The sequence below is a fragment of the Grammomys surdaster genome, unplaced genomic scaffold (assembly GCF_004785775.1).
Source record: "Grammomys surdaster isolate TR1022 unplaced genomic scaffold, NIH_TR_1.0 224, whole genome shotgun sequence".
Classification (NCBI taxonomy): Eukaryota; Metazoa; Chordata; class Mammalia; order Rodentia; family Muridae; genus Grammomys; species Grammomys surdaster.
This window is the reverse complement of record NW_021604669.1, coordinates 1,163,042-1,177,409: the sequence shown is the minus strand read 5'-3', so window position 1 is coordinate 1,177,409 and position 14,368 is coordinate 1,163,042. Positions and strand designations below refer to the sequence as shown.

Below are 14,368 nucleotides of genomic sequence, written 5' to 3'. Positions count from 1 at the left end.
GGGGGGGGGGGGGGAGCCACCATGTGGTTGAGCCGGGGTGAGCATCAGGCATGCTGTGGGCATGCCTCTTTGCCCACATTTAGGAGGTGTGGCCCAGACTGCAGTGAACTGCGCAGGTATTCTAAGATGTGGTTCAGCCTGGTGACATCTACACCTGGACCCCTGGCTTCATCCCCTCAGGCCTGGGCAAGCATTATAGGCGTGGCTCAAGCTTCCTTTGCTCGGATGTTGCTTCTGTTGCCCCTAGAGTCTTAGAACCCACCCCCAACCCCTGCAGTACCTGATAGGTGCAGTCAGCTCTACAGGAGCCTGCCAGTGTTCTCTGGCTTCCTGGGGCCGCCTTTTCTTCTGTACACACAAGGGTATTGCAGTGTATACACACATGGGATGCTCCTCCCAGGAGGTCCGGGTGTTTGTGTCATAGCACGAGAGAAGGCTCTCCTTGCTTACACCGGGCTAGCCGTGGCTCCACATGAACAGGGGTTGAGACCCTGCCCTGCCAAAGCAGGCACAGGACTTCATTATGCCCTCCTTCAAGGTGCCCCTCCATCTTAGCCCTTCCAGAATGGTGGCAAGGACTAGCTGTGAGCCACTGCACTGACTTGGAGTGGAGTGCCGAGCTGTCCCCAGGTGTAGAAGGTGGCGAGAGAGGACTCTGTGCTATCTGGTACAGCTGAGCCTTGGAGAGTGTGGCCTGTGCCCGAATCTTAGGACCAGAGTCCAGGGTCCTGTGCTGGGCTGAGACTCCAAAGGCCTGGTTTGCTTGGTGGGCAGCTGGAGACGTGGGTGCTGGGGCAGAGGCAGAGAGGTAAGAGGTGTGGGCAGAACTCTTCCAGATGGGGTCCAGGAGGGACCTTCCATTGGGAAAGGTGAATGCTGGGTGGGGGATGGGCTGAGTCCAGGGGCTCAGGCTCTACTAACTACTGGGTCATAGCCCAAGGGACTGTGGTGCCATCTTGCTCAACCTTCATTGTGTAGGTGGCAATGATGTCCAGAGAGGCCAGTGACATGCCCAAGGTCTCCCAGGCCCTCCAGGGGGTGCCGGGGAGCTAGCTGTTCTTTCGGGTCCTTGCATCTAGTATATTTGCAGAGGGGAAGTGGGGTGAATGGCTTGAGGCTGATGTCCTCCAGTAGTGTCCTTCCCCTGGGTCCTGTCAACGGTGTGACTCCCTTCCTGGCCACCTGTGCTGTCACCTCCTTGGCATGAGCCTGGCAGCCTGCCCCTTGGCCTGTGGTCTCTTGCAAGGCAGAACGTCTTGTTTACCTCTAGTGCCTGGCAAGTCCCAGTAAGTTGTGCGTGTGGGTAGGGACTGCAGAAAACCCGAGGGCCAGCAGTTGAGGCCACTCACCCCTGTTCCTCTGGTAGGACCCACTGTCCCTGTGACCCTGCCTTTGCCGAATGATCTGAGCTTTACGTTGTGCTGTGGCCAGCAGTCCCAAGAGAAGGACCACTGCCCGCATGAGCTGTGTGATGGGGGACCGGGCTCCATGGCCTGGCTTCTGTTGCTGTAGATGTGCTCTGCCTGTAGGGTTCACGTGTTCCTGGGGCGAGCCCTGATACCTTCTTCACCCTATCTCGGTGGCTCTGTGTGGCTCTCCTGTCACCTCAGGGGCTTGGGGTACCCCTAGCAGGAGCTGTCTGTTCTTCTGTGTTTCACACGGAGAATCTGAGGACCTCCCATTTCTTTCTTCCCTCCCATAGATTGTGCCTTCCGAAGACCAGGGTGGGATTGATGGAGGAGCCCCAGAAGGGCAGCTCTGACTACTGCCGTTCCCAACATCGTGGGTGCTGCCGCTGAGGAGGCCCGTGTACCTCTGGCCCTCACCATTGCCCTTGCCTCCCAATGGCCTCTGCTGCCAGGCAGGAGGCCAGGACTGCCGCCTGAGCCCGCTGCCCCTCTCCAGGACTTGCCGTTCCCTGATGGGGTAACGTGACAGCCGGGATCAGAGGCTGCCTGCCCACCACGGCCCAGGGCCGCCAGACTTGGTTGACTTCAAGTTCATTTTCCCTTTGGTCCTGAGTGCTGGGGCCCAGCTCTGACCCAAGGGGACACTCCTTTAGCCACCCATGCAGAGAGGGTGTCTCCAGCGACGGCCCCATAGAGGACACTGCTCTGCGGCCAGAGTCACCAGCCCGAAGTCCCTTTTGCTCACTTTTCTTGGTTGTTGTTATTTTTATTTTTGCCTCCTCATAACGATTCCACTCTGAGGGACAGGACTTTGGAGCTGCCCATCTTGCTGCAGGGTGGGGGAGGGGTGTGTTTCTTTTCCTTTTTTTTTATTTTTTTTTTAATTATCCACCATCAGGCAGCTTCCTCTCCCTCTCCCAAGTATTTGCACAATATTTGTGCGGGGTGTAGGGACGAGGTTTTAAGAAGTCTTTCTTTTTTTTTCTTTTTTTCTTCTTTTTGGACAAGCACGGGGATCTCACTGGACTTGGTGTGGGGGGCTGGGGGACCCCCCGTGCAGCCCTTGCTGGCTAGTCCTCTGTGGGCCCCCGGAGGAGGCATGGCCCGCATGAACCGGCCTGCGCCTGTGGAGGTGAGCTACCGGCACATGCGTTTCCTGATCACCCACAACCCCAGCAATGCCACCCTCAGCACATTCATCGAGGTGAGTGGGCCTTCAGGGCTGGGTGGGTGCCCTGCGTGGCTCAGGGTGTGATGGCACTCATGCTTAGCTGAGTCTCCTGGAGGGCTGGCAGCGTTCAGGCTTGGGGGGATGGACATTGTCTAGGCTGTCGTTGTCCAGACCCTGAGTGACCTTAGCCTCTGTAGAAGCTGATCGAATAAGAGGCTGAGGAGGGAAGGGCTGATGGAGAAATGGCTTGGAGACAGGCAGATGGAAGATGGACTGGGAGCGCTACCCCATGGCTAGCCCAGCCCACAAGCTCAGGCGTTAGGAAAGGAGCCGTAGGGAACAGAGCATGACCATTGCAGTCAGTAGGTGATGTACAGAGAGTCCGCAGGTGTCTGTGGTCTACAGCCACTCTCACTCCATCCCTAGACGTGACCAGGCATTTTTTCAGAGCCTGTGTGTGTGGGGCTGTCAGCATGGCCTCACTGGGGACCCTGGGCAGGGCTCCTTGCTGCAGATCTGGAGCTGCCTGCAGAGCCTGCAGCTGCATGCTGGCCTGTTGGTGGAATGGACTTTTGTGGCTTTATGTTCTTAGTCCTCTTCTCAGTGGCATGAGCTAAGCCCCGTGGGCTCGTGGGCATCAAAACAGGGAAGACTGCACAGAGGAAGGCAATGGACACCCGAAGTCAGAGAACCTGGACCCTGGACACATAGCTGGGTGCTATACCCAGGGAAGACTGCCCCTCTGGCAGTTGAGAACCTTTGTGACAGCAGGGCCTGATGAGGGGCTAGGGAACAGAACAAAACAAAAAACAAACAAAAACAAACCACCATGAGTGACCAGGACAAGGGCTCTGTGTATGACCAGAATGAGGATTCTGTGACCAAAGTCAAGGCTCACTATTTGACCAGGGTCAGGGACCACAGTGTAAGCATGATCAGAGTTGAGAGTGTGAGCAGGGTTGGGCCTGAGCCCTGAGCTGGTGGTGGCTTTCTCCTCGACAGACTCTGCAACTTCCCATGGTCTCTGAGGTGGACACTCCCTCAGTTTTTTTTTTTTTTCTTGCACTCTCAGAATAGTTGGGTCTTGGCTTTGCTGTGTCTGTTGTTCCTATCACATGGCCAGCCAGACCGTCATCCTTCACCACTCCCAAAATAACCACTGGGAGCAGGTAGGTGGGGGTTGGCCCTGCTTGTGGCTATTGGTATAAATACTTAATGTTGGCTGTGAGCTGAGTGAACTTTTCTCTGGAGGAACGGGGCTTCCCCGTGGTATTTGAGCGGTGCCACCCAGCTGTCGCTGAGGTTCCAACTCCTGAGGTCTGCTTGCTGGAGACTCTGAAGGGACTTTGTGGAACCCACCCATGAAGCCCAGGAAGGAGTCTGTCTGAGGCCTAGGCCACACTGCTAGGGGGACCTAGCAGCTTTATCTGGAGACCCAGGCTTTGCTGTCAAGACCCTTTGTCCTAGGTGCTGCAGAGGTGTGAGGGACAGGAGGGCCTTGAAACAGCGACTGAGCTGTGTGTTTTTAGTGAGCACAGGTGTGCCCTTCTTCAGGTGGGACAGGAACAGCTAGCTGACCTGGAAGCACCAGCAGGCTACCCTGCTGGTCGCTAAGCATCCAAGCTCACCTGTTGATTTATGAAATCTGCTTGTCTCAGGGGAAGCAGCTCTGTTTAGGAGTTCTAGAGGGGCAGGCCTGTAGGGACTCAGCATGGGCAGAACCCTGGGCTGGAGCCAGTTCTGGGTTCTGAACTGCCCCATCTCTCCCTCTTTCAACCCCAGGACCTGAAGAAGTACGGGGCTACCACCGTGGTGCGCGTGTGTGAAGTGACCTATGATAAGACCCCTCTGGAGAAGGACGGCATCACAGTTGTGGTGAGGGACATGTGGTTCTGGGTACTGTGACTGCCCTAAGCAAGGTCTGGGCAGTAGATTTGGGGTTCTTCCCTGTGAAGCAGGGCCCTCTCCTGGCACCTGATACATCCTGAGCTATCTCTCTGTGCCTGTGCTGGTGTGTGGGACAGATGACTGTGAGAAAGTCATCACTCCTGTACCCATCTTCCCTGACTAGCCCTGAGGTGAGGTTACACACACTTGGTGCTACTGGCCATGCAAAGCACTTGGCTTGTCTGCGTCAGGGCCTGTGGGTCCTACTAGGTGCTCCAAGTCCATTGGCAGCCTGTAGCCCTGTAGCCTCTGTGTGGGTTCTTTTTTGGACCATTTGAGGCTTGGAGTCATTGATTCTCTTAGACCCCAGCAGAGAGACAGGAGAGCTCGCCTGGGGAGTTGCATTCCCCTAACGGTGCTGATTCCTTTGCCTGCTGGGTGTATTTGGCACTGTGGATTGAAGCTTGAGCCCTGACAGCCCATGGAGACCCTATTGTACAGATGAGGTGGGGCTCAGCGTGTGCCTGCCTGGCTCCTCTATGGCTCCCAGGGGCCTCTCTTGAGCCTCATTGCCTGCCATGTGGGATCCTGTCTCCTGGCAGCAGTGTGTCCTGGGAGACGCTGTGCAGAGGCCATGGATAGGGATCCTAGCTGCTGTCTCCTTGGCTTCCTTACCCTGGGGGCTCAGCTAAGGGGAGGAGGAGCAACTTTATGGAACTGGTCATAGTGCTTGGAGAGCCAGAGGAGAGACAGCCACAGAAGCCACCTCTAGCCTGGCCTGTTGCAGGGCCTTTCTTCCCAATGTAGAGCCTGGATGAGTCAGGCCTCTGGCTCAGCAGACCCTGGGTGACTGTGCAGAGGCCCTGGTGCCCAGTCCTCAGCACAGTAGTGACCCTAGTTTACCCTACGGTGAGGACCCTGTGTCAGTGGGGTCTCATAACCACTGCCTGGCAGTCTGTAGAGGAAGAAGGAGTTGGGCTCTCTCAGGCCTGGGAGGAATCCTGTTGACCCTTCCCTCCTGTGAGATCCTGCAGGCTATTCGGAGCCTCACGGGCCTCCCATAATGTAGCTGTTTAGAGGATGTGAGCATGAGATGAAGGTATAGCAGCATCTCTCAGTGCAAGGTTGCCCCAGCAGACTTCCTTCCTCCATTACAGGAGGGGCTTGGGTTAGACTCAGGACAACCACTTAAACTGGTGGCCTCCAGGAGCTGCTCTGTTTGGAGGCAGAGACCCCAAGAACATCTAGCACCTGAAGACCCATGTTGGTTCACCTGTTGGTACCAATAGGTCCAAGATGGCCCCTTCTCCATCTCCCCATACCACGTCCCAGCATTCTCTGGGCTGGAGCTTTCTCCATGTGGGATAGCCTCTGCCTCCTACCTGGAACTCTTAAGGGACAGGGGAAGGAAAGCTAACATCCCTAGGGCAGATCCTCAGGCCTCTCTCTTCCTCTGCAGGACTGGCCCTTTGATGATGGAGCGCCCCCTCCTGGTAAGGTGGTGGAGGACTGGCTGAGCCTGCTGAAGGCCAAGTTCTACAATGACCCGGGCAGCTGTGTAGCTGTGCACTGTGTGGCGGGCTTGGGAAGGTGAGTGACAAGTGGGGGTCAGGTTGCTGTTGGAGGCTCCGCTTGTGCCCCTGTGGTCTAACTTTATTGCTTTGTGCATTTGGACCTGGGCCACATCCGCTCTACCTAAAGGCCCGGGATTCCCAGGCAAGGTCTTTGTTTCACAGCGTGACAAGGAGGGCTTCCTGCTCTGATCCAGTCACGGCACCTCATGCAGAAAAAGAGCTGCCACAAAGACTTCCCGGCCATCCAGGCCTGACCCCTGCTTGAGGGGAACAGCTGCCCACACCAGATGGAAATGAACCAGGCAGGAGAGCGCCCTCCCTGACACCCGTATTGCAGGAGGGCTGGAGGGTGGACTCGTGAGCAGTATGCTCAGAGTTCTTTTTCTAGGTGCTTAGGCACAGAGAGGTTGTCTGCATCCCCTCAGGTTGAACTGGAGGGGCCAGACCTGTTTGGAGTCTGTGCCCTCCAAGGGCAGCTGAGGGAATTGGGGGGGTCAATCATGCCCTCATGCCCTGTATCTTTGTCAGGTGGCATGAGGCAGGGGGATGAGAAGAGGTGCGGGGTCTCTGGTAACCTCAGCTCGGCTTGTTCCCACAGGGCGCCAGTGCTCGTGGCGCTCGCTCTCATTGAGAGCGGGATGAAGTATGAGGATGCCATCCAGTTCATCCGACAGTGAGTAGCCAGTGTGTGCGGCTGCTACTCGGGGAACCCGTGCCGGGTCTTGACAGCTGGGCGGGGCTTAGGCTGTCACCATGGCCTTTCCTTGTCCTTTGCTTCTCACTTCTGTAGCCCTTCCTGTGAAGTCCCATCTCTCTACCCTCCCTGGATGCTCCTAGGCCGGTACCTCCTTGTGGGATGGTGGCCGTCCTGAAGGACCCCCATCTTCCTGATCTTCTGGGCAAGGGCTGCACAGCTGATGCTATACTCCTAGCCTGTAGCGTGTGTGTGTATGTGTGTGTGTGTGTGTGTGTGTGCATGTATGTGACATATCCATGTGTAGGACGGACCTCTGTGCTGTCTGAAATAGGCTCAGCCATCTCTCGCCTCCCCGGGGCAGGCCCCATACAACTGTAGTAATATGGCCTACTAGCCTGCAGGTGTCCATAGGGGAGCCTGGGCTATGCAGACTGGTACACAACCTGAAGAACCACAGTAAACACAGATCCACAGTTCTCTTGTACAGCACTGAGATGCTGCTGGCTGGCTAGGGAGAGATGCATTCCCCAGCCTTCACGAAGCCCAGGCCTCCCTGTTTTCTCCCAGAGCACCAGCTTAGCCTACCTCCTGTGGGACTATCTACTCAAGGCCACACAGATAAGCTCAAGAAAGGGTTTGCTCCAGCCCTACGGGCCTCCAGGGCCCAGAGCTCCCCGGGGCAGGCAAGGTGTCCAAGCCAGGCTTTATAACCCTTGTCTGTCCTTGTCTTGCAGGAAACGTCGTGGGGCCATCAACAGCAAGCAGCTCACCTACCTGGAGAAGTACCGGCCTAAGCAGAGACTGAGGTTCAAAGACCCACACACACACAAGACCAGATGCTGCGTCATGTAGCTCAGGTCCAGGTCCCGTACACCCTCTTACTCCTGTACCTCATTACATCTGTGTTTAAGGAGTCCAACGGCTATGTGCGTTCCTGCTCTGTCCCCGTCTGTGCCCACGGCTGTCTTTCTGAGGCTGCCCTCGGACCTTCTGCCAGCCCTGTCCAACCCCTCCACCCCCTGCCCAGGCCTCCCCCCAGCCTGTGTATTGCAGGTGGGCGTTTTTAACCACTGGGCCCAGTGCCTCAGCGGCACCGCCCTCACCCTCACCTTTTTCCAGCACCGTTGTTACCAGGTGCTCTGGACTCTCAAGGCAATAAATCAGGAGCTGTGGATGTGTGTGAAGAGTGGTGCAGAGCCGACGGATGGGGTGTGGATCCTGGGAGGCCATGGCCCCCATCTCTTCTGTCCTATTGTTGCTGCTGCATGCCTCCTTGGCGCCCTCTGGTGGCCATACAGTGTTCTGCACCCTGCCTTGTTCTACAAGTTGTTGACACATGAGCACCGAGCCACAGCTTGGACTGGTGACAGTGGGGGTTGGGAACATTTAGGAGGCGAGACTGAATCACCTCTGCAGGACAGAATGGGGGTCACTTGTAACTTTCAGTGGCCTCCACTTCCCACCTTCGTGCAACCAGTGAGGGATGGTGGGCTGTGAATTGGCCAAAGTGGCCACTAGCCTAGGAAATGACCCTCCACTGCCCAGAGGAGGGGAGCAGGGTCAGGGCAACAGAGTGGTGTGGTGTGGGGTCCAGGTAGCTCTGAGTGTGGGTGGGTTTAGGTGACGTGGGTCTGCCTAGGACCTCCTCATCCTGCTCATAAGTTCTGAGCAGTGGGCTGGCCCTTCCCTTCGCTGAGAAAAGGGTACTACGAGGCACAGTGTCAGTGTGGATGTCTTATTTTGCAGACCCAGTCCCTTCTGTGCTCAGAACAGACCCAGGGTGCCTCTCATTGATGCTTGCTACCCGCTCCGCTCTTTCCCTCAAGTTCCACCTCTGGACTAGGTCCCACATAGACTCCCAGCAATCCCTGTTCCTGCCCGTCCATGTAAGGCAGGCCATGGCAAGGTGCAGCCCTTTGGGGGAGTTCCTTATCCAAACTCAATAGTGGTGACCTTGTGTGCTGGAAACTCACTACCCTGTGGGATAGTTACAGAAAGTCACTGGTTTTTGTTTTTATCAGTCTGCCAAGCTTTTTTTATCTTTAAAATTTTTTTTTATTATTTATTTGATGTATGAGTGTTCTGCTGCATGTACACCCACATGCCAGAAGAGGGCATCACATCCCCTTTAGATGATCTTGAGCCACCATGTGGTTGCTTGGAATTAAACTCCGGACCTCTAGAGGGGCAGCTAGTGTTCCTAACCACTGAGCCATCTCACCAGCCCCTGCTGTCCAAGCACGATGTCACTATCCCAAGAAGCACATAGCCTAGTGACTGGGAGAGACGTCGTATTGGGGATGCACCCAACTGAGGGCGTGCAGGGTCTACCTAGCAGAGACTTCGTAAGGCCCAAGGGATGGCCTATCGAGGCTCTCTTGGGTGTCAAGTTCAGAGCCCAGAGTCGAGGAGCTAGCTAGAGGGTCCCTTGGTGGAGCTGTCTGGTCTACTGGGTCCTGTGAATGGCTGGCTGTGATGGGATTCTCTAAGCTCTGTGCCCACAGAGCCTGTCTGCATTCCTTCAATAGGGACTGAGGCTGAGGGGAGAGGCTCTGTGTGAGAAGGGATGAGGGGCTCTCAGGGAGTTAGGTACCCTCTTCTAGACTCTTGCAAATTTAAGAGGCCCACCCCCGGGCTTTGTCTGGGGCTGGCTGGTGGGCTCTGCTGGAGGAAAACTGCACTGAGGAGAGAGGCCTGCTGTAATGTGTTCACTTCTGCAGGCTCCACAGCACCATTGAGAACTCTCACCTCGGGACTCTGGAGACTCCTCTCAGGCCCCGCTCCTACTGGATGGCCTGCTCAGCTGTTGCCAAGATGGCCTGGGCTCTGGTCATGTGGAGTTGATGCCACCCCTGAGCTGTCATTAGCAGAGTCTACCACAGAGCTTCCAGTTTGTCTCTGGCCTGCCTCTCCTTGTCTGTCACTGTGTCCTGGAGTCTTGTCAGTATCTTCTAAGGGCTTGGCTTGGCCACAGCAGAGGGCTCACAGGTGGAGGCATGAAATTGACAGTGATTACACTTTTTTTTTTTTGATTTGTTTTTTTTTTTAAATCTAGATTTTTTTTTTCAAATGAAAAACTGTTATACAACCAAGCTCTCTGGACAGGGTAGGGGCAGGCCTGTTCTGGGGGTAGAGGAGGGGAGGATGGCTCAAAGTCACTTCCTGGATCTGGCTGACATCTTGCAAAAGAATGAGAGCTGTCTGCTGGCAAATTCCCGGATGCCAGGTTCTGGGTCCTTTTTGAGGTCTTTAAAAGCTTCAGGAGAGAAAAGACAAGTCAGAGGTGACCCTGGCTTGGAAATGACCCTCTGCTCCCAACTCCAGTTCCATCTGGCTAGGAGGCCAAGAGAGTTCTTTCTATCCATGGACCAGCATGGAGTGCCTTGGTGGGGTGGGGGTTCTGTGCCACTGTCTGAGACTGGCATGCTGCAGGAAGCTGGGAGGTCTGGAGACAGGTCTGAGGTGTGGGCAACTTACTAGAGAATAACAGCTTAATGTCCCTGTCGCTTATGATCTGTGACACGGCCTGGGGTTGGTTGCAGGTCGTGTACCCTGAACAAGATGGAGGGAGAGACATGACTGTTGTATGACGGCTGCTCAGTCCCAGGCCCTCCTTCCCACCCTTGAGGGGGTAGGCTGGGTAAAACAAGGACTCCAAGCCTGGCCCCTGCTGCCCACCTATAAAAAAAGCTGCCCAGGTCTTGATGTGGCGGTGACGGCTGTGCAGGTAGTTGATGGCCTGTGACAGGTGGATGCCGAACTCCTCCTGGCTGTGGGTCATCTGGCCAGAGGAGAGCTCATCTGTCACTGCCATGGGTCTCAGGGACTGTTGACCATTACCCTTCCAGCCTCACTTCCCTGGGAAGGAGAGTCCATGGGGGTGCAGCTACCTCAGGTCCCCACTACTGACCCTGCACCCTGGTCCCTCACCAGGCAGGTCCAGAGGAAGTGGCGGGCGCTGAGGCCGGTTTCCCAGGCTAGAGTGCAGAACAGCGTGTACCGTGGCTGCCAACGGAGCAGCACAGCACAGCGGTAGAATGTGAACTTGGCCTGCTGCGGAGACAGCCATAGGAGGGGTCACCCACTGCCCGTGTGTGACTGAGCCCCGGGGTCCCCACTTCCTGAGACTACAGCTGTAATTATCAGCTCAGCAGCCTCCTGTGCTGGTGTCTGGGGAACTGTTCCCACCCTAGGGTCACAGTGCCCTGTGGAAGACAAGGGGGTAACCCAGCTCTCTCTGAGCCTGTTGGGGAGCTGGCTGCTATTGTCCCCTCCTCTGATGTCAGGGACTCCAGAGAGTGGAGCACTGTAAGGCAGGCTGTATCCATGTATCAGCAGGCATACTGTTTGCCTGGATCCCACCACGCTCTTCTGTAGCCGGTAGACCCACAGATGTGGTTGGCTGACTATGGCAGTGTGTGGGAGGGGACGGTGATCTGGGGAGCCCTGCGAGTGGCCTGACCTGGCTGCCCTGTCCCTTTGCCAAGATGAAAGGCTTGCAGGTTGGCACTGACCGTGACAACAGCTGGACACTGGTCCTTCAGGTGCAGGAGCAAAGGCACCATACTCTGGCATACTTGGGCCCGCAGGCCGTTCAGCTCCTTGTCTGCCACCGTTGCCACCAGGTCCCCAAACAATGCCATAGCTGCTGCTCGAACTTTGTCCTGTTCCTATGACATGCAGGAACTTAGATAGGTTCTAGTGCTTCCCAGCCTGGAGCCTCCCTGTTTCCTCAGACTCCTTTAGTCTGGCTCAGGGACCCAGGTTGGTTCTCCTCCCCTGGACTCAGGCTTTCTCTCAGACAAGGCCTCAGGTCATCCTCACATGGAATTACCCTGTCCTATGGTGCCCACTGTCACCCTGACCATGAAGGTAGCTGGGTGACGTATTTCCCATATCCTAGTTGGGGGGGGGGGGATAGTCATTTTGGACACCTGTCTGAGTAGTAGGCCAGGACCCAGAGTGGACAAGCATGACTTGGCACTCTTCAGCCACAAAGAGGGCTGAGCACTGCCTGGTAGACACCTGGCTAGATCTGGTATCCCTGTGAGTCGCAGCTTGGCAGCTGCCTTGGGTTCAGTGTCCAGGTGCAGTGAGAAGGCAGAAGGGGTCCTGGGGCCCAAGAGAGGTGCAGAGAGGGCCTAGGGATGTACACCCAGCCATGCCTGGCTTTATTCTTACATCATCAAAGTAGTAGCGGGTGTTGATAGCGATGCTGAGACTCTGTGCACCTGCGCCCTGCGTGCCCAGGCGGTGCAGTACATCCGAGACGATGCCCATAATGCCTACTACCACTGCTTTGTTCTTCTGGAAGAAGCCATTGAGGAAGGCTGGCAGCTGACCCTGGAGCAGGCTTTCCTATGGGGAAGGTAGTGGGTGGTGAGTGGAAGGCACAGGTCTGCCCCCTTCACCTGGCTTCACCTGGGGTACCTGACCTGAGCCTCTGCCCCTGTTTTGCCCTTGAGTCTGGGATCTACTCCGGTTGGATGGGGTTAGTGAATAGATGGGTAGGTGGAAGATGGAGGGACGACTCCATACATAGACAGATGTATGTATGCATGTATATATGCATGGATGGATGGATGGATGGATGGATGGATGGACGGATGGATGGATGGACAAGCAGGCGGATAGGTGGGTGGGTAACAGGTTGATGAGTGAATGCTACATTGCCTCCTTCCCGCCCCATCATTAAGCACTCTCTGTGCTACATGCAGTGCAAAGGGCTTTGCTGACCATGGTCACTCTAATGGTCGGCCTTGCCTTAACCATGTGCAGACCTCTAAGTCTAATGGCATTGGAGTGAAGCAGGCTGATGATGGTCAAGGATGTTTTGGGGCCTCATGCCAAGTTTAGTTCTGTGGCATCTCCACGATCACGTTTTCTCTGCGTAACTGCCACTCCCTAGGGTCGATGAGTGGACACTTCTCTACTGATAAGAACACTGGCACCTATCTCAGTCTCTGTATCAGATGGAGTTCACTGACTAGCCCGTAGTGTCCTGGCCTTGCTGCTGCTTGTGATGGCTGATGGCAGTGGTTTGAGGGCTGACCATGGCCACCACTGGTCTCATGACCTGCCTGTGACACAAAGCAGGTTCAATTTCCATCCTATTTCACAGATGTGAATGCTGAGTACTAAACAAGCCTTCTCACTAAAGTCTAGGAAGGGGGTTATTCAGGGCCTCAGGTCTTGCTCATTACAGGGCGCCTGCAGTGAGGGAAGTGTCAGGAACCCTAGGGCCTGAACTGTGGTGGGGGGATGCAGAATGAAGGAGGAGCAGTTCCTCCAAAGGCACCATTGCAATCTTTCTTGCCCCAAACTGTCCATATGGAGTATGGTTTGCTATGGTTAGAGCACAGGGCTCTTAGTTGGGGACAGAAGACTGAGGGATAAGGGGCATGTGATTCTTAAAGGGACCCTCTCCATGCAGGGTGAAAGGTGATGTCTGCCTGGCTCCTCGGTGGGCCTCTGGAGTTGTGCAGGAGAGTTTGTCCCTTCTCATGGTAAGGAGACATGCTCCTGGAAAACAGGAGTGTCCTCCCCTAAAATATGTCCATTTCTGAAGAGGAGGGAGCTGAGACCCAGAGAGGGAAAGTCAATGTCCCAAGTGACAGAGCTAGGCTCCCAACCCACTGGGCCTTGCCCATCCCTGATGCTTGGGGCTACATGTCCCTCTGGCTCTCACCTTCTCCGGGTGGAAGAGTATGTTTCCAAGGCCCTGCAGGCTGGCCACACGGATTTCAGAGCTGGGGTCCTCGAGGCTTTGAGCCAGTACAGTCAGGGCAGCCTGTTTAGAAAGTACCTCCAACAGGGCAGGGCTATAGAGGAACTGGGGGCCCCGGAGAGCAAGGTGGCTCAGGCTTGGCACCTTCTCTTGGTTAGCCTATGTCTTTGTTGGGGCTCTGAGGCTTAGGCCTGTACAGGGCTTGGGGGAGGATGATTGGCTAGTATCCCCAGGCTACTAGGGTTAAAAGAAGCATCTGAAACTTTTCAATGGCCAAGCCCTTCTAGGTATGGCTGACAAAACTGGGACCTAGAGAGGTTATTTAGCTAGTCTGGAGCCAACTTACACCCTCGGTAGGCTCATGGAACATATGAAAACAGGGCCCCAGAAAGAGCAGCTCACAAATCTTTCTGGTGGAGGAGGAGAAGAAGGAGAAGGAGGAAGAAGGGGAGGAGGAGGGGGAAGAAGGGGAGGAGGGGGAAGGGGAGGAGGAAGAGGAAGCATAAGACCCCTTGGCTTAGACCCAGGCAGCTGGTACCAGATACAGAAGTGACCTCTCCCTTCAAAGTTCTGCCTTGGCTGGAGCCTTTGGTAGTCAAGTGGTCACATCCTAGCTCTTGCTGAACCAAAACCCTCATAGCTCAAGGTTCTAGGATGGGAGTGGCTGGGGCCTGAGTTATATGTGAGCAGAATAATGCCACACCTGAATATGATCTGAGGAGTCCGTACCCAGGGCTCATTAACTCTGCTTGGGCCATTGTGGGTGGGGAAGGGTGGAGAGACAGGACCCAGGCTATAGGCTAAGAGGCCCCAGAAGCCCCTGCAGATTGGAAGGGGTCAGTCTGGGCAGTTGTCTCCACAGGGTGAGTCAGGTGGGCCATCTTGTCTGGGGTTGAGGCGGGT

At 55.6% G+C, this 14,368-nt stretch overlaps 2 protein-coding genes across 2 annotated transcripts in view; one reads left to right on the top strand and one right to left on the bottom strand.

Moving 5' to 3' along the window:
- The first annotated feature begins 1,679 nt into the window (after nucleotides 1-1,679).
- On the top strand, nucleotides 1,680-7,916 carry Ptp4a3 (protein tyrosine phosphatase 4A3). The gene is made up of 5 exons (XM_028773290.1): nucleotides 1,680-2,613; nucleotides 4,363-4,455; nucleotides 5,927-6,057; nucleotides 6,640-6,714; nucleotides 7,473-7,916. The coding sequence occupies exons 1-5, from the start codon at nucleotides 2,509-2,511 to the stop codon at nucleotides 7,588-7,590; spliced, it is 522 nt and encodes a 173-aa protein (XP_028629123.1). The 5' UTR covers nucleotides 1,680-2,508; the 3' UTR covers nucleotides 7,591-7,916.
- A 1,977-nt stretch (nucleotides 7,917-9,893) lies between these two features.
- Mroh5 (maestro heat like repeat family member 5) overlaps nucleotides 9,894-14,368 on the bottom strand; it is a gene marked incomplete at its 5' end in the record, with an annotated part of 55,415 nt that continues 50,940 nt past the window's right edge. The window contains 7 exons of the mRNA XM_028773272.1: nucleotides 9,894-9,994; nucleotides 10,216-10,290; nucleotides 10,417-10,519; nucleotides 10,669-10,791; nucleotides 11,253-11,408; nucleotides 11,920-12,096; nucleotides 13,427-13,570. Coding sequence (XP_028629105.1) covers nucleotides 9,894-9,994; nucleotides 10,216-10,290; nucleotides 10,417-10,519; nucleotides 10,669-10,791; nucleotides 11,253-11,408; nucleotides 11,920-12,096; nucleotides 13,427-13,570 — 879 coding nt within the window. The remainder of the gene's footprint in view (nucleotides 9,995-10,215; nucleotides 10,291-10,416; nucleotides 10,520-10,668; nucleotides 10,792-11,252; nucleotides 11,409-11,919; nucleotides 12,097-13,426; nucleotides 13,571-14,368) is intronic.